The 17500-nt window shown below is 54.6% G+C and overlaps 3 protein-coding genes and 2 non-coding genes across 11 annotated transcripts in view; all 5 read right to left on the reverse strand.

The window, feature by feature from the left end:
* LOC143007924 (uncharacterized) overlaps positions 1-2821 on the reverse strand; it is a 17071-nt gene extending 14250 nt beyond the window's left edge. For all 4 annotated transcript variants that reach the window (XM_076159428.1, XM_076159424.1, XM_076159425.1 and 1 more), the window contains exon 1: positions 731-2821. In XM_076159428.1, the coding sequence (XP_076015543.1) occupies positions 731-2442 (1712 nt within the window). In that variant the 5' untranslated portion in view covers positions 2443-2821. The remainder of the gene's footprint in view (positions 1-730) is intronic.
* A 909-nt stretch (positions 2822-3730) lies between these two features.
* kpnb1 (karyopherin (importin) beta 1) lies at positions 3731-15151 on the reverse strand. Of its 2 annotated transcripts, none has more exons than XM_076159418.1 (22): positions 14809-15151; positions 13659-13717; positions 12838-13020; positions 12512-12712; positions 12034-12186; positions 11742-11801; positions 11566-11655; positions 11335-11445; positions 11158-11247; positions 10765-10989; positions 10434-10625; positions 10009-10139; positions 9541-9688; positions 9362-9433; positions 9008-9152; positions 8847-8929; positions 8605-8712; positions 7234-7377; positions 6521-6626; positions 5698-5812; positions 5390-5551; positions 3731-5302 (listed from the first exon to the last, which is right to left on the reverse strand). In XM_076159418.1, coding segments are annotated over exons 1-22 (2619 nt in total). In that variant the 5' UTR covers positions 14849-15151; the 3' UTR covers positions 3731-5301. The 2 variants fall into 2 exon arrangements, with proteins under 2 accessions (XP_076015533.1, XP_076015532.1); XM_076159417.1 differs by having other exon boundaries at positions 11158-11259.
* On the reverse strand, positions 5934-6075 carry LOC143007929 (small nucleolar RNA SNORA79). The gene has a single exon (XR_012964533.1). It is a non-coding gene; the product is annotated as a small nucleolar RNA SNORA79 (small nucleolar RNA).
* Positions 7549-7690, reverse strand: LOC143007930 (small nucleolar RNA SNORA79). The gene has a single exon (XR_012964534.1). It is a non-coding gene; the product is annotated as a small nucleolar RNA SNORA79 (small nucleolar RNA).
* A 1739-nt stretch (positions 15152-16890) lies between the features above and the next one.
* Positions 16891-17500, reverse strand: part of fbxl19 (F-box and leucine rich repeat protein 19) — a 16673-nt gene continuing 16063 nt past the window's right edge. For all 3 annotated transcript variants that reach the window (XM_076159412.1, XM_076159411.1, XM_076159413.1), the window contains one exon: positions 16891-17500. This exon is cut by the window's right edge and continues 2584 nt beyond it. The gene's annotated coding sequence lies outside the window, so the exon portion shown is untranslated.

The raw sequence follows: 17500 nt of genomic DNA on the forward strand, positions 1-17500 counted from the left end.
AGAGGAAGAGGCCACAGGCAGGAAGAGGAAGAGGAAGAGGCCACAGGCAGGAAGAGGAAGAGGAAGAGGCCACAGACAGGAAGAGAAAGAGGAAGAGGCCACAGACAGGAAGAGGAAGAGGAAGAGGCCACAGGCAGGAAGAGGAAGAGGAAGAGGCCACAGACAGGAAGAGAAAGAGGAAGAGGCCACAGACAGGAAGAGAAAGAGGAAGAGGCCACAGGCAGGAAGAGGAAGAGGCCACAGACAGGAAGAAGAAGAGGCCACAGACAGGAAGAGGAAGAGGAAGAGGCCACAGACAGGAAGAGGAAGAGGCCACAGACAGGAAGAGGAAGAGGCCACAGGCAGGAAGAGGAAGAGGCCACAGGCAGGAAGAGGTGAGGAAGAGGCCACAGACAGGAAGAGGAAGAGGCCACAGGCAGGAAGAGGAAGAGGCCACAGACAGGAAGAGGAAGAGGCCACAGACAGGAAGAGGAAGAGGCCACAGACAGGAAGAGGAAGAGGCCACAGACAGGAAGAGGAAGAGGCCACAGACAGGAAGAGGAAGAGGCCACAGACAGGAAGAGGAAGAGGCCACACAAAGGCACATCCTTTGTCCCATGAAGGTGTTGATGGCTTTGAGGTGCAGCTCTGTGATTGGCTCACTGACCTTGTGCCCCCAGCTCACCTACAAAAAGAAATTCTGCATCCCAGATGACAGAGGTAGTGAGGTGCAGGGTGAGGCGGTGCTTACCTGGCGCTCTCCTGCTCGGTAGTGCTGCAGCTGGACCCCCACACGTCCAGCAGGCTCCCCCCTGAGGAGGTGGACGAGGCCAGGGACGGCCTCTTGTCCAGAAGCCCCCCGGACCCCCCGCTGGAGCTCTTGGTTCGGAACAGCTTGCTAAGGCGGACCTTCAGGGACCCTCCTTTCGACTTCCCCCGGGGAGTCTTCTCCCCCGCCCTCCCGCCCGGCTCCCCCTCCAAGACCACCAGAGGCGAGGCAGACCGCTCGGCGTGGCCGGAGGCCATGCCCAGCTTGGGGGTCGTGGCTCGACTCTGCGGCTGGGACCGAGACAGGTGCTGATGCTGCGGCCTCTGGCCCGGGTCCTGGCTAGAAGACGGGAGGGCGTCAGGCGAGACCCGGAGCCCCGAGAGGGCGGCGGCCTGCGGCCGCACGGGGGCGCTGCTGCTGCTGCTGGAGTGCGGGGCTGCAAGGACGGCCAGGGAGGACCGGCAGTTCTGATCGGTACAAACCCCGGCCTCCTCTGCCAGTCTGTGGACCTGACGCATCAGCCCACTTAAGGTCCCACTGGAGAAGACCGGTCCCGCTGCAACAGGAGTACCCCCTCCTCCTCCGGCCCCGTCTCCCTTTTCTGCATCCACACTCTCTCCTAGATCGGTTTCTCCTCCTCCCTCCCCCAAGTCGCTCACCTCTTCAGAGCCCAAACCTTCCAGAACCAAGAGGGCATCGCTGGTCTCACTCGGGTCCTCACCGGGTCCCAAACTGCCCGCCCCCGGGGCCAGAACACTGTGGCAGGAGCACCTAGGGAGCGGGAGCACCATCTCCTCCCCTCCGCCTCCTGCTCGGCCCCCCCTCAGCTCTGCGCCGTACCCCAGCTGCCCCAGCCGCCGGGCCAGAGCCAGGACCGGGTCGTCTGTGCCGGTGGGACAGTTCTTCCTCGGTTCCAGGAGGCCCAGATGCAGGGCCTGGTCCAGGAGGCCCGGGGGCCACTTGGCCAACCCGTCAGTCAGCAAGCGGTGTCGGTGACAGAGATCTGAACCTGACTCCATCTCCAGGGCCGGGGTTCCCCGCTGTGCAGGCGGGCTTCTGTCCCCCTTGGACAGACGGAGGACCGGGTGCCACTGCAGCTGCTGGACGTTTTCCTCCGCAGAGACGCAGCCGGGCCCGGGACGGACTGGTGTGGTCCCCGATTCCCGGTGCTGCTGCTGTCTCTGCAGGAGAGCCGCAGGGGGGGGCTCCAGTCCGCACTCCAGGATCCCGTCGCTGGACCGGAGCAGGTTCTGGAAAACCATCAGCTGAGCCCGGGAGACGTGGCCCCCTGCGCCGCGCCCGTGAGCCACCGGGAAGTCGACGAACCTCTGGGCCGCCAGTGAGATGTCCGGGGCTCCGGGCGGCGGCGGAGGGGACAGTGGCGTCTCGGAACCCGGCGGGGCCTCCGTCAGCATCCCGCCGCTGTCCAGCTCCCCCGGCCCGGGCAGCGGCGAGCTGTAGTGCGGGGAGGCCGAGCCGAGGCCCGCCGCGGGGCCGCTGAGGTCTAATTCAAAGCCGCTGTTTGTGCCGCTGTCGTGAAGAGCCAGCGCCGCTTTAACGGGACCGAAGCCGCCGCCGCCCCCGGTCCTCCCCTTCTCCGGTTCGTCCAGGCGGTCGTACTCCGCCGCGGACACCAGGCGCATGAGGACGAAGTCCGGAGACATCCGGCTGTCAGGCTGCGCCTCGTTCATCATTCAGGCTAACGCTGCAGCTAGCTTACATAACACCGACACAAACAAACATCCCTGTCCGGTTAACGGCGGCCAGCTGAGCCACCGGTCGTGCCGGCGGGGAACCGCGAGTCCGCCATGGAAGTACCGACCGTGAACGGACCCGAACACGGAGCGCTGCTCGGGAGCTGGCGTCGGTTAGCGTGTTAGCATTAGCTTCCTAGCGACTCATCCTCAGCTGATAGGCGGCATCGATCGGTGCCGATTGATTACGGGGCTCGCGCACACTGCCGGTACACCCGGAAAATGAGAAACCCCGAAACTTCACAAACCCCACAAACCCACTAACCCCGCCCGCCGCTCCGTGCTGACACTTCCGCGTACCGGCGGCACGGAGCCTGTGTGCGCGCGCACGGAGCTGCGCGTGCAGCGCCTTAGTAAACAAACATGACGTTCATATAAGAGAAATAACATCAACAGAGAGAGAGAGAGAGAGAGAGAGAGAGACAGACAGACAGACAGACAGACAGACAGACAGACAGAGACACACACACACACACAGAGAGATGGAGACACACACACACACAGATGGAGGCGCACACACACACACACACACACAGGTGCAGATGTTTAAATTCGACAGCATCCAGATTGCAACATTACCTGTCAGTACTTCCTGTTTTGTAATAATCTGTGTGTCTTGTCTTATATTTCCTACTCACTCATCTTAGAGGTCTGTTTCTCATCATCTCCCCTCTAGGCTGGGACCAGGCTCTCCACACTGCCCTGGTGACCCTTCACCTCTGTACTGGTTCATGCTGGTTCTGGTCTTAATGCTAGTTGGTTCCAGCTTCCCCCAGTAACGATGCTGGCTCAGGTCAGTGTGAAGCAGGTAAGGACGGGTCGGCATGGTTACGCTTTCACACAGAGCCAGTCAACCAATCGATGAACCCGGCACATATTTCATGGGTTAAGCAGTGGAGTTCCCCAGCGTGATGCATTCAAGTCCCTGGCTGGATCAACGCCAATTTCTGCTTTTAGACCTCAACATTTGACGTTTCAGTGATTAGCAGAAGCAGAAAGTGAAGCGGCCTAGAGCCTCAGACAGGAAGTTCATCCAGAGAGCATTTACCAGCAACCCCCCCCCCCCCCCCCCCCCAACAGGCCATTGCCATAGCAACCGGCCGAGCTAAAGAGTCAGAAGCGGCTCAGCTTCAGATCTGCATCATCTCATAAGTCCACAACTCCAGCGGGACAGAATTCCCAAAAAGAGACGGTGAAATATCAAAGAAAAGAAGCAAAACTGCATGAGAATGTTTCAGATAATTTTATTGTTTTTTTCCTTTATTTTCATAGCAATGGAAAAATATAACCTTATACAAACGTCTTCGATTCTCTGATTATTTTAACAACCAAAAACGGTGAGTGACCCTTTACCAAAACAAGTGCAGCGGGGAAATAAAAACTACCAGCAGGGAACTCCAACATCTCTGTCACGCTGAGTCCAATCCGCCTAATTCAATGACAAACCGGGTTTTCCGTTCCTCCCTGGACGGGCGAAGCTTGGCCCCACGCTCGCCGAGATTCTCTCTTCCCCATTTGGCACTCGCTCGTCCTGCCCTCCAGCCCGACCGCTCCAGGAAGGAGACTCGACTTAAGTGTTAGGCACCGTTCCTTCTTTGTTAAGTGGCGCCAAAATTTAGTGCTGTGGTTTAGTAAGCGCAGCGTTCCCACGTCATCCCGTCTGAATGGTCACCGATGTCTCCGTCCCTGCTGGGGGCGGCAGCTACCAAACCCCAATACTGAAGAAGAAAAGCCACGGATGAACCAAAGAGACCCCAAGGAAAAACATAAGGTGAAGTCGGTGCTTTGTGTGTTTTGCAGAGCCAACAGCAAAGGCGACGACGGCGCCCCCCGCTGCTCATTCAGCAGGCGGCAGCCGTCCGTCCGCCAGCTGGAAGAACCCAAACTCGACCCGCGTCCTGTGAAGCCGGACCTGGAGGTCGAGGTTCAGGCAGAAGTGCCATGTAGGCGGCAGATGGCCGAGGAAGGAGGGACTCCGGCTCCGTCCTGGCTCCGCTCCTGGCCTTGTTTTCTTATTATTCAGTCTGTAATCACAGAGCGCTTGGAAGAAGAGCTAAGAAAAATAATTCTAAGAGCAACAAAAATGAAAAGATTAAGTTTCCACAGATCCGTCAACGAGCAACTTAGGTCCACGAGTTTTCACAATCTGCTTTACGTTGCTTTGATCGCCCAAGTCTTTACATCTCCCCCTCCCCCGCTGCTGCTCTCCTCATATTTGATTTACCTGGGGGGGGGGGGGGGGCTTGATGACGCTGCGTCAAATCGTAGCAGACTATGAAACGTGAGTTGGCGTGGCAAGAGCAGCTATGGTGAGAGAGGGGGATTGGGGGAGGAAGAGAACAAGTGCTGGGTCTCAGGGTTCAGAAGAGCATTGGGGGGGTGAGACGTTGCTTTGTCGGGGGAAGGGGCTACAGTTCAGTCCACAGGCCATCAAGGAGGGGGGGGGGGGGGGGTCACGGGCAGATGTGGATGATTTTGGGGGAGGAGGGGGGAGTCGCTGCTCGTCTGCCGGCGACTGCTGGAATCATACTCAGAAGGTGGTGTGATGTCACTCATTGCTCGCTCGCTCACACGTATCTCGCTCGTGCTCTCGATCGCTCTCTCTCTCGCTCTCTCTCTCGCTCTCTCTCTCTCTCTCTCTCTCTCACACACAGACACTCATCTCAGCGCACACGTCGCTTCTGCTTCGACTCGGCCACTCGCGAAAGACAGAAGATTTAATTCCAGTGGGGCAATTTTTCCTCATTGTTCACTGATGTCGATCTCTCTCTCTCTCTCTTTTCCCCGACCAGCAGCAATTCTGTTAGACAAACAGGAAGCAGACGAGTCAGAGTCAAGAACACACAGTACACACACACACACACACACACACAGTACACACACACACCAGGCTTGGCTCTTGAGCTTGCGGAGCTCCTTGGTGGCCCAGGTAGCCAGGGTTTTGGTCTTGGTGGTCTTGGAGCGCCGGCCCACCGTCAGCAGGTCGTTGATGAGGGGGCGGAGCTCCACCAGCTTCATGACGTCTTTACCAAACGCAGTGCAGAGGTCACTGACAAAACACAAAGGATCCTTATCAGCATCAGAGAGTCAAAGTGTTAATGATGATGTCATGTTCAGAACGTGAGCTCTCAGCTGGTCCAGGTCTTCTCACAGACCTGAACATCTGGATCCGACCCAAGCTTTACTCCTTCTTACCCGATCAGGCCGGCAGCATTGGCCACCACTCCGTCTGAATGGTCTTCCTCCTCTGCTATGTGGTGGATGAAGGACAGAATGAACTCAACCCGAGGCTGAACCAGCATCACGTCAGCTGCAGGAGAGAGGAAGAGGAAGGAAGAGGGGAAGAGGGAGGAGAGAGGAAAGAGGGACAAATAGAAAGAGAATAAAGCTCTAACTCAGTCTGCTGAACTCCAGCTTTATTCCTTCTTTTTTCTTGTGGGGTCCCGCAAAACCAGGAGGCTTTGAGTGACAGAGGATCTGCCTGAAGCCTTCTGGGTGAAGAGACCCCCATCACTGTATGACGCCATAAAATCCACACTGCTCCACTTCAAGCAGGCAGAGGAACTGACGTCAACATCATAGAGACAGAGTGAGGGAGAGTGAGAGTGAAGGTGAGGGAGTGAAGGTGAGTGAGTGAGAGTGAAGGAGGGAGGGTGAGTGAGTGAGAGTGAAGGAGGGAGGGTGAGTGAGTGAGAGTGAAGGTGAGAGAGTGTGAAGGTGAGTGAGGGTGAAGGTGAGTGAGTGAGGGTGAGTGAGAGTGAGTGTGGAGGTGAGAGTGAGAACAAGGGTGAGTGAGAGAGAGAGGGTGAGTGAGTGAGGGCGAGTGATTGAGGGTGAGTGAGTGAGAGCGAGGATGAGTGAGTGAGTGAGAGAGGGTGAGTGAGAGAGGGCGAGGGTGAGTGAGTGAGTGAGTGAGGGTGAGTGAGTGAGGGCGAGGGTGAGTGAGTGAGTGAGGGTGAGTGAGTGAGAGCGAGGGTGAGTGAGTGAGTGCGAGTGTTAACTTGGAGAAGGGACTTACGGTGGACGTTCTCCTGGTCTCCCTTGAGGCCCTGGACGATCCCAGTGTAGGCCTCCAGACAGCCCTCCCTCAACTCATTCAGGTAGTCCACCATGTCATAGTCTGTCTGCAGTGCAACAAACACATAGGGACAGAGAATCAGGGACTAAGCCCTCCTCAGGACTGGAGTGCACAAGAACTAGAGCTGAGTGAAGGACAGCATACAGTGAGTCAAAGGATAGAAAGTGGGACACGTGAGCGAGCGTCGCTGTGCTGAGGCTCCATGATCCACAGATCACCAACCAGCAGCCACATGGCTTCATTCCCTGAGCCCAGTGATCTGGAGCTTGTGACGCCATGCCACCTAGTGGACGCACAGTATTCTGTGTTCAGTACGTACTTCAATCAAGCAGAATCCTGGACTCCAACCAAACTGGTGTGCAGGTCCACATCTCAATAGAGCAGAGACACAGAGGAACATGTGCGTCCCACTGCCTGATTGTGTTGACTGTTGTGATACCACACCCTTCAGTACACATAAGCTTTACAACCATGGAGCCACAGGACTGAATTCAGCACCATGGGTGAACCAGAACCAGGCTCACATCTATGAGCCCAACAATGGAGTGTTTGGTCTCAGATGTTGTGGTAGCTTGTTCATCACAGTCAGCATGGTGCATGCTTCCTCCTCTCAGACCCTGCTATCATTGTGTGTGTGTGTGTGCGTGTCACACCTTGTCCACCTGGGCCTGGGAGGCTTGCTGCAGCGTGTCCAGGACGATGTCCAGGTATTTCTTAAACTCTCCACCGATGGCAAGAGCGATGTCACCGAACGCCGAGAGAATCTGAGGCTTCACTGACCGATGGACGTTCTCATTCTACACACACACACACACACACACACACACACACACACACACACACACACACACACACACAGTTTTAAAGATGCAGAGAAAGGATGAAGACCTTCAGAGTGTACAGGTGTGGAGGACAGATAGAGACATATTAACTCAGTCTGCTGAACTCCAGCTTTATTCCTTCTTTTTTCTTGTGGGGTCCCGCAAAACCAGGAGGCTTTGAGTGACAGAGGATCTGCCTGAAGCCTTCTGGGTGAAGAGACCCCCATCACTGTATGACGCCATAAAATCCACACTGCTCCACTTCAAGCAGGCAGAGGAACTGACGTCAACATCATAGAGACAGAGTGAGGGAGAGTGAGAGTGAAGGTGAGGGAGTGTGAAGGTGAGTGAGTGAGAGTGAAGGAGGGAGGGTGAGTGAGTGAGAGTGAAGGTGAGAGAGGGTGAGTGAGTGTGAAGGTGAGAGAGTGAGTGAGAGTGAAGGTGAGTGAGTGAGGGAGAGTGAGAGTGAAGGTGAGGGAGTGAAGGTGAGTGAGTGAGAGTGAAGGAGGGAGGGTGAGTGAGTGAGGGTGAAGGTGAGAGAGGGTGAGTGAGTGTGAAGGTGAGAGAGTGAGTGAGAGTGAAGGTGAGTGAGTGAGGGAGAGTGAGGGTGAAGGTGAGGGAGGGTGAGTGAGTTTGAAGGTGAGAGAGTGAGAGTGAAGGTGAGAGAGGGTGAGTGAGTGTGAAGGTGAGAGAGGGTGAGAGAGTGAAGGTGAGAGAGGGTGAGTGAGTTTGAAGGTGAGAGAGTGAGAGTGAAGGTGAGAGAGGGTGAGTGAGTGTGAAGGTGAGAGAGTGAGAGTGAAGGTGAGAGAGGGTGAGAGAGTGAAGGTGAGAGAGGGTGAGTGAGTGTGAAGGTGAGAGAGTGAGAGTGAAGGTGAGAGAGAGTGAGAGTGAAGGTGAGAGAGGGTGAGTGAGTGTGAAGGTGAGAGAGTGAGAGTGAAGGTGAGAGAGGGTGAGAGAGGGTGAGAGAGTGAAGGTGAGAGAGTGAGAGTGAGTGAGAGTGAAGGTGAGTGAAGGTGAGAGTGTGTGGGTGAGAGTGAAGATGAGTGAGTGTGTGGGTGAGAGTGAAGATGAGTGAGTGAGTGAGTGTGTTATGAGAGCAGTGTCCTTGCTAATCAAACAAACATGCTGTTAAGGTCATAGTTCATCTCTAACCGCAGCTCTGTCACATGAATGACTGATGAGAGAGATGCTGAAGGTTCTCACCCCGAGGTTCTCCAGCAGCAGCTGCATGATCTCATCACAGTAAGGCAGAATGTTTGTCATCAGCGCTCGGCACAGGTCACACACCAGACCCACCGCTGCAAGACACACCTGAAACACACAGTGCAGAGTGAGATACACACACACACGCGCCTGAGCCAGGGGGGGAGACACGTCTACAAAAGATCGGCACAGAGATACACCTGAAACGTGTGTGTGTGTGTGTGTGTGTGTGTGTGTCTCACCTGATACTCTGCATAGTTCTTCAGTCCAATACCCAGGAAGGGTTTGAAGGCATCCATGTACTTCTGGAAGTCACTGCCCAACACTGACAAACACACAAACGAGTGAGATGGGATGGTGGCGCAGAGTGAGTGAGTGAGTGAGTAAGTGTGTGTGTGTGTACCTTCTACCAGCGTGGACACGGCCATCAGTGCGTCCTCCTGCACTCCTCCGGTGCCTGCAGTACTCTGGAACATTCTGAGCAGAGAGGCCATCACCACATCTGAGATCTGCAGGGCGTCCTGGTGCTGCACCTTACGCAGCACGTTCTACAAGCACACACACGCACACACACACACACACACACACACATCAGCCACCAAGGACACACACAGGCCTGCACTGCAGCCCAGAGCATGTCGGACTGACGCTTCTTTCATTTCACTCAAATGATTTAAACCATTGAAGACCGAGGGACGAAGTGCTAAAGGTGCTGGTGTGTTTGTGTGTGTGTGTGTGTGTGTGTGTGTGTGTTCACCTGTAATGTGGCGCACAGGAGTGACTGCAGGTCATTGAACTGGATTCTGTCTGAGGTGCTCTGGATGTGAGACTGAGAAAACAGGATGTGACATCATCAGACAGGAAACCTTCAAGCAGCATGTGTAAACCAGTGTTGGGTCTGTGACCTTTGACCTCTGTGTGCTGCTTCTGCCTCACCTCCATCTGTAGGACCTGCTGCAGCCTCTCCATGATGACCAGCGTGGTCTTCTGCACAGCAGGGTAGCAGTCCTTGGCACTGTTCTTGACGATCTCCATCAGAGCCTCGTAGGCCGCCGACCTCAGGTTGTTCTGGTGACCGTCGGGCCTGAAGGAGGCAACCGGCAACTTTAACACATGTTCACATCTGCAGACAGCAGTTTGTGTCCCTCAGAGGGGAGAGAAGACATGGTTGAAACAAATGCAGGGGGCGCTGTGACCCTGTGCTGGTCTGGTTCCTTTATGGGAACCAACAGTGGATAATGAAGCCTCAGGGCTGCAGGCTGCTGTGCTCTCAGATGTTGTGGTAGCTTGTTTATCACGGTCAGAGTGGTGCATGCTGTGCATGCTGTCCACACACACACACACAAACACACACGGCCCCTGACTGCAGCCTCCATAAATAAAGGACTCATGTTTGCCGTCTACCTGTCTGTGGTCTCCAACAGCTTCTGGACGATGATCTCAAAGGAGGAGGACAGGCAGTAGGTGCTGGGCTCCACCTGGTCCTCTGCAGCCTCCGTGGCCTCGTAAGCAGCTTCAGCCAGACTGGAGAAAGCCTGAGAAGACACCGGACCAACCAGACCGAGCGTCACAAATGTAGCGTGTGCATCATTGCTTTGATACCTTTAGTGTGTGAGGGTTAGTTAGTACATGACCTCTGACCTCTGGGCCTCAGGGCCAGAGGAGGAAACACTCAAACCACCTCATGTCTGAAGATGTACCAGGGAAGCCTGGTTAGATGTTTATGAGCCTAAATGCCTCACAACAAACCCCTTCACAGCTTTCACAGCTGCCTCCGAGGTCTGCTCCACACAGCACTCCGATCCCATGTTCACTCTTGGTGGTCTTACCCAGCAGACGTTGGAGGCCACCCTGGGCTCCGCCCCCAGGCCCTCGATCAAGCACTGCAGCAGGGGGGCCAGGTAGACGTCGTTGATGGCCGCCTCGGGTAGCAGCTCACAGATCCTGCCCACCGTCCAGGCCGTGGTGTCCCTCACCACCACACTGGGGTCCTTCATCAGCTCGATCAGGGTGGGCATGGCCTGCAGGTAGACCAGGGGGACCACAAGTCACAGCACCTCTACAAGCTCACTACAACATCTACAAGCTTTAATCCATAACTGGAGCACTGTTGGGCCTTGGCAGAGGTATGAAGTGTAACGGGCCCTGAGCTCTGCTGACCTGAACGACGAGCGGTTTAAGCTGGTTGGGCTCGGGTCCCTCCAGGATGGAGCCGAAGGCCATGACGGAGGCGTCCCTGTAACGCCAGTCTGGGTTCTTGATGTGCTCTTTGATGAAGGGCAGGACGTGCGGCACCACGTCGTCTTCACAGCAGGTGGCCAGCAGCATCAGACACACGCCCGCCGCCTTACACGGGTTCCAGTCATCGTCGTCATCATTCTCGTCCTGTAAAGGCACAGGGTCAAAGGTCAAAGGTTTATGTGGTGAAGTAACGGCTACAATGTGACCTTTGACCCCTAATCAGTCTCCAGCTTTGTTCTTTCATGATGGACATGCACGCAGCCAGAGAGACGCCGCGGTGTGCAGCGAGGAAGAGGAGCGGGGCCTTCGTACCTGCTTGGTGAGGGTCTGTGTCAGGATGGGGACCAGGTACTGCAGGGCCCCCTTGGCGTAGAATTTGCTGGTGTGCTCCGGCGGGCGTCCCTGCTCCGAGGCCTGCGATTGGAGCAGACAGTCAAAGGGGGCGGGGCTGAGTAAAGAGGCCCTCACCTGTTAGGTGGACACACTCACCTCAGACGCTTCTATGGCCAGGTCCATCTCCTCGTCACACACGTTGGACCAGAACTCAATGCCCTGCAGAGCCACCTGATCGATTTCACTCTTCATGGCCTCAATGGTGATCTGGGACACACACACACACACACACGTCATGGTTGGTTGATGCAGCAGAAGCACACAGCTGCTTCTTCTCCATGTCTCACACACACACACACGTTGGACCTATGAAGCCGTGCTCCTTACCGCAAACAGAGCCGGGCCCATGTAGGTCTCCATGTACTGATAGTACAGAGACATGATCTTCACCAGGTTCTGTAAGGCCGCCACCCGCACCTGAAACACCACAGGAGGAAACTGTCAACAGGAAGGAGAGACGCTGTACAGTGACATCATGGAGCCTGAAGGGAGGGGGAACTCACTCTGGTGTCGGTGCACTGAGTCGCCTCACACACCACCTGCATGATGAAGTGCCTCTCTGTCTGCAACACACACACACACACAAACACCTTCATTACCCCTCTCACCATGTGTTCATGTATGTGATGATGCCATCATGTTCACATCAGATCATACAGGTCAACTTTCAGAGCTGTGAGGGGTTTTCCTCTTCCTCTTCTTTTTCTCCTCCTCTTCTTCTAATTCAAAGTCTTGTGCTCAAATGTCAACATGTGTATCCAGCTCCTTCCTGTTTCCTGTCAAGTCACACCGTACCTCCTTGTCAAAGTTTGCTTTGGTGAACTCCAGCGAGTTGAGCAGTGCGTTGGTGGCGGCCAGCTTGACGTTGTTGCTGGGCTCCTCCTTCCTCATGCCCTGGATGATGGCCGTCAGGATCTGGTTGGAGTTCTCCTGCAGCTGTTCTGGGTCCTGGGGGCAAGAGAGAGACAATGAGTGGAGGAATCTGAAGAAAACACAGAGTGTGTGTCCTCACTCATGCAGCCATGATGCAACATGTCCTGCATGGAGGCAGCAAGAGTCTGGACTCTGCATGGAGGCAGCAGGAGTCTGGACTCTGCATGGAGGCAGCAGGAGTCTGGACTCTGCATGGAGGCAGCAGTCTCACATGTTGGCCTTTAGACATGTACAGTATTGAGAGAACAGTTAGCAGAAGCAGGCCCATGTTAGCTGAGTGAAGCTCAGACACCTGAACACTGAGAACACTGAGCATCAGTCTAACCCCTCCCAGACTCACGATGTCCTGACAGATGTATCCGATGGCCTCCAGCGTAGACTCCTTCATGTGTTCGGTGCTGGACGGGTCCGTTACGTTGGCCACCAGCTGAGGGATCAGCTCGGGCCACTGGTTGACCGGGATCTCAGCACAGGCGATGCCGGCCACGCACTGGGACGCCGAGCTGGGCCGGTACGTCTCTGTGCCCAGAGTCTGGAGGACCTGAGGGACAGAGCAGAGGAGTGTCCTTACGTTACTGACATGAGTGAAAACATGCTTCCTTCAGACAGACAGACAGGCTGGAGAAACACAGCTGTGTGTGTGTGTGTGTGTGTGTGTGCTCTTACATAATTCTTGATCTCACGTCGTGCGTTGATGTCGATGGCCAGCCATCTCTGCTGGTACCCCGTCTTGACGTCGGGGTCTTTAGAGGTCATAGAGTTCTTGACCTGCAGTCCAGCTGCTACACGAGCCACCTGAGTGTTCCCCGGGTTGGCCAAGACCTTTGACAGCTCCACCAGGAAGGTCGGCTAAAGAGGAAGAGGTGGAGGAAGACCACTTAGACACAAACACACAACACCGACACCTGGGGTCACGTGTAAGCTTCCTGTTGCTCATGTAGGACTTCCTGTACTGAGAGCAGCAGAGTTTACAGGAGTGGATGCGTGTGTGCTTCTCTTCAGGTGGTCTGATGAGGCCCTGACACTGTGGCTGCAGTTTGATGCCTGGCTCAAAGGCAGCGGCAGGAGCACTGAACCCAGCACACAGATCACAAACTCTAGTTGGGTTGGAGCTAACATCCAGAGGAGGAGAGGACGTGGTCCTGACAGAGCAGAGACACATCTAGAGCCGATGACCCTGAGCTGCTCTAACTTAACCCTTCTGTCACCATCAGGCCTCTGAGGGGAGGAAGAGGGGTTCAACTCTGCCAACTGAGGAAAGACATGTGACATTTACTCACTTTATCATTATCAGATGGGAGAAATCTGCCAGCAGAGTGAGTGAGTGTGTGTATGTGTGTGTGCGTGTGTGCAGCAGTGCAGGACTGGGTGCTCCAGCTGTCATCCTCTCCTCTCTCCCTCCATCCCTCTGCTGCTGCTCCCTGGGTGTGGAGTGTGTATCTCTGTGCGTGTGTCTATGTGTCTGTGTGTGTAGTCGCGGTACTAACCAGGTTCTCGATCGCCGCCTGCTCCAGAAACTTCTGTGCCGCCTCCAGTTCATTCCGATCTGTGGGGAGGGGGGTGGGGGTTATTCGATGCAAAGTTAGCCAATTAGCTCGCACGCGGCTACTTAGCATGCTAACACACAGATCCGATCACGAAGGTGCAATTGCTGGCTAACGACGTTAGCACGAACAGTATTCAGCCGTTACACACCGGAAGATCTCCCCGCCGCGGCACACCCCGGAGATCGCGGCTCTCTCCCCCGCGCACGTCAGTCTGAAGCCGGCTCATACAGCTGCAGGCGCGCCGTTATTCGGTCGTTGAGGCTACGGTACCGACACGCTGCTAGCCGCAGGTAACATGCTAACACTACCGGCGGGCGGAACGCCCCAGAGAGAGCCGACTTAAGTTCACCGCAGGCGAAGAGAACTGGGTTCAACCTCACACCGACGTGCGATCATGATGAGGCAGAACCGGAGCCTCCGGGAGAGAGCCGGGACCCGGCAGAGCTCCGGCCGGGGGCCGCGGGAGAGGGGCCGGAGTTAGCAGAGCGCTAGCAGAGCGGCTAACAGGCATGGGCAGGGTCCGCGCCGTCAGACCCACCCGAGGCTCCGGCGCCATGAGGCGGAGGAACCAAGAGAAGCGACAGAGCAGCTCGATCTAGACTCAGAGCAGATATAGAGCAACACGATGATGCTTTAGCGCCCCTGTGCCGCTCTACACACACACACACACACCTATCAGAGAGCGTGTGAGGATCCGGAGAAACCAAACTACACTCTGCCCCACTTTAGAGCGTTTACAGCCCAAACGAGCTTGATTGATTGAGTTATTGGTTGATTCCGCGGCCCCGGAGCCTCAGCGTGAGCCTGAGAGGAGAAACGCGTTTAAACCTTAAGACCAAAGCCCGCAAAGTCATGGGATAGTTTGCAGTCTGAGTGAGTAGAGTGCTCAGTCACCAGCTACGTGCTAACTGCTACATGCTAACAGCACGGAACTCTGCGTTGAGCGCGGCCTACACGTTAGCCGGTTAGCGAGCGGCAACCCGGCTAACGCAGCGCTGGGCTCCCGCTCCACCCCGGCGGCACAGCACAACCACCGACGCCCCAAACCAAAGCTCCAGGACACGGACAAGGCGAGTGCGGGGTCACTCACCTGGAGAGACGGTCTTCTCGAGGATAGTGATGAGCTCCATTCCCCCGGCAGCCTGTCTTCGAGGTTAGCTTAGCTACTTTCGATTGCCGCGCAGAACTCAAACCGGACTCTACTTCTTGTGTGCCGCTTGTCAACCGGAATGTGGCGTCAGTCTGCGGGAACTAGGCGCGGCTCCCGGGAACTTGCTGTTCGTCGGCTCGCTACTCCGAGTGTGCGTGAAGAGTTGTTGGCAGTGGCGCAGAGTAGCGCGGAGTAACGCAGAGTAGCGCGGAGTAACGCGAGGAAGCTTCACCGCCGCCCGTTCGCATCCTGTGCGGGAGGGAAAGGGCCGCGCGCTTCACCGCCGCGGAGGGATATCACGCGTCTGAGCCGGCCGGGGCGGGGCCTTCACGGAGCGTCGGGATTCATCAACTCATATTTCTCAATGATGAAATCGATCTTTCATTTGTGATATAAAAGCAGATTGTTGTGTTTTGGGGCCACTGTAGCGGCACGCTGCTTCCCTCTTCGGCGGAGATATTTCACTTGGGAAAGCCTGGCAAACAATCTAACTTCCCTTGGTATTGTTTATTTAGAAATCACAAATTCCAGTTTTCCGTTGAGCTGCACTAACAGCAGCACCAGACTCTACAGGTCCTGAAGTACACGACAATGATGCCATCGACCAAACAAAGTGATGTCATCAAACGAATAAAATGATGTCCATTAGATTTCGATTGATTGTCCTCACCGGGACAGAGCGCTGTACATCACACCTTATCTTCTGTAAACAAACTACAGCCTAAGGCTCTCAATTTCAAGTCCCTTGCATCACAGGTTGAGGAAATAAAATAACAATGTATTCCGTCAATTAAGTAGTTGGTTCAAATGCATTCCTAAGTATGAAAAAAGTTAATTCATTGCAATTTAAAAGTCCCATTAAAACTTGCTGCGCTCTTTGGTCTGATTTTATTTCCTGCTTTCCAAACAGACCAATTCATGATACTGCAAGGATTACGAGGAGCACCTGAAGGCAGCACTTCCCTCTTCCTTTCTCTTGCGCGCCCCCGTCTGCTCTGTGCTCGCGCCTTTTGCACGCGCACGCGCACGTCCCCGAGGTCACGCCGGGTTTTTGGCGTCGTTACTTTCCCGCACGTTGGTTTTATTATTGGAAACAGTAAATAAAGGGGCGTTTTCCGGTTCCACATCCGCATGATGGAACATTGAACATTAAAGGAACTCAGTGATTGACAGATTCACCTTTAATTATTTGGACTCATCCTCACAAACAACTAGCAGCTGGAACGCCTTTCCCCTCTTGGACTTGGAGAGAGTAAATTCTTCTACGGAGCTCATTCTGGCGGTCAGCCTCTCACATATCACATTCGTGCCGAGATGTTCCTCTTAAAGGATCTCCCATTGTCAGCCTCCTCCAGGTTGGCTGTGATTGGAGCTCCTTACTTGGTGTCACTCAGGTTGGAGCTACAGAAGCTTTAGATTTACACACTTTTACCTTCCTCAGGAGCCTTTTATTTTAAAGACAGCCTCCTGTTTTAGGAGACAAACTTCCTGTGTTTGGTGGCCCTCGTCCAGTGGAGATATGCTTTTTGAAATTTGGTCCTCTGCAGAACTGAAGCCCTTCACACCTGCATGAGCCTCTTCATCATCTCCAGCTGGTTCAGAATGCAGCAGCTTGGTGCAGGAACACGTCTGAGCCTCCACCGCTGCTCCGCTCCCAGGGCCTTCATCCACGACTTGAGTCTGGAGGAGCGCGATCTCTCTCTGGCCTCAGGCTCTGGAAAGTTCTCCCCCTCCATTTCAGCTCCTGTTTGAAGGCTCCCCGGGGCTTCTGGACCTGCTGGACCAGGCTGAGGTGTTTCATTACAACCTTCACATTTGGTCTGATGACTTAAGTGATGGAATCTGAGTCCATCTGCTTCCATATCGGCCACGCCCTTTTAATTTGATTGTTTGTCCTACAGTTCTGTCTTCAGTATCACAAAGTGTACAGGTGGAATGTTTGCTTTACTCTTTGTTTTTGGACCTGAACGGCCCTGGCAGAGGTAAAAGGTCACAGTCAGGTGCAGAATCAAACAAACAGAGTAAAAAACAACCCCATAGCTTCTTTATTCTGCGGACATGTTACAGTAGTCACTCATACGTAGCTGCCTTGAGTCTTTGTGTCTTTTTACTCACTGATCCGACGTCTTCCTCATTTTTTCATCAACGCAACTAAAGAATCCATGGACAAAAGTATAAAAAACAGCAAAACGGGAGACAATACAAATGCCCCTTTAACGACAAAAAACAAGTTTGGCAATTGTGAAGATGAAGAAGATGAAGATGATGATCCAGAGCATCTTTAAGGTGTAAACCACAGAGCAGTTTGGTTACTAAGATACAGGTTCTGATTGGTTCATGTGGGAGACACGTCAGAGCTTCTGATTGGATAAGAGCTTTAGGGATTGGAGGCGGAGCTTCTCCCACCTTGTTTCAGGGGCGTCGACCCCACAGTCACAGTAAAAAAAAACACAAAACACAAAGAAACAAATGAGCCATCGACTCGTCCAAACTCTATGTGCTGCGTTTATGGCACAACGAGCAACAGGGCGTCATGGCAACAGAACCAAAACTGTCCATCTTAAGGCCTCAGAGGCGCCAAAACCCTGACTAGCTAACGAGGATGTCGCTAACTCATCGTCTCTTCCCACTG

Source organism: Genypterus blacodes, unplaced genomic scaffold (genome assembly GCF_046128005.1).
Source record: "Genypterus blacodes isolate CSIRO-AG114 ecotype Tasmania unplaced genomic scaffold, CSIRO-AGI_Gbla_v1 ptg000097l_1, whole genome shotgun sequence".
Classification (NCBI taxonomy): Eukaryota; Metazoa; Chordata; class Actinopteri; order Ophidiiformes; family Ophidiidae; genus Genypterus; species Genypterus blacodes.

Coding starts and splice junctions, on each gene's coding strand:
- kpnb1 (XM_076159417.1), bottom strand. CDS start 14,848: ATGGAGCTCATCACTATCCTCGAGAAGACCGTCTCTCCAG. Junction 13,718..14,808: donor CGAGAAGACCGTCTCTCCAG/GTGAGTGACCCC, acceptor CCCTCCCCACAG/ATCGGAATGAACTGGAGGCG. Junction 11,802..12,033: donor AAGCAAACTTTGACAAGGAG/GTACGGTGTGAC, acceptor TGTGTGTTGCAG/ACAGAGAGGCACTTCATCAT.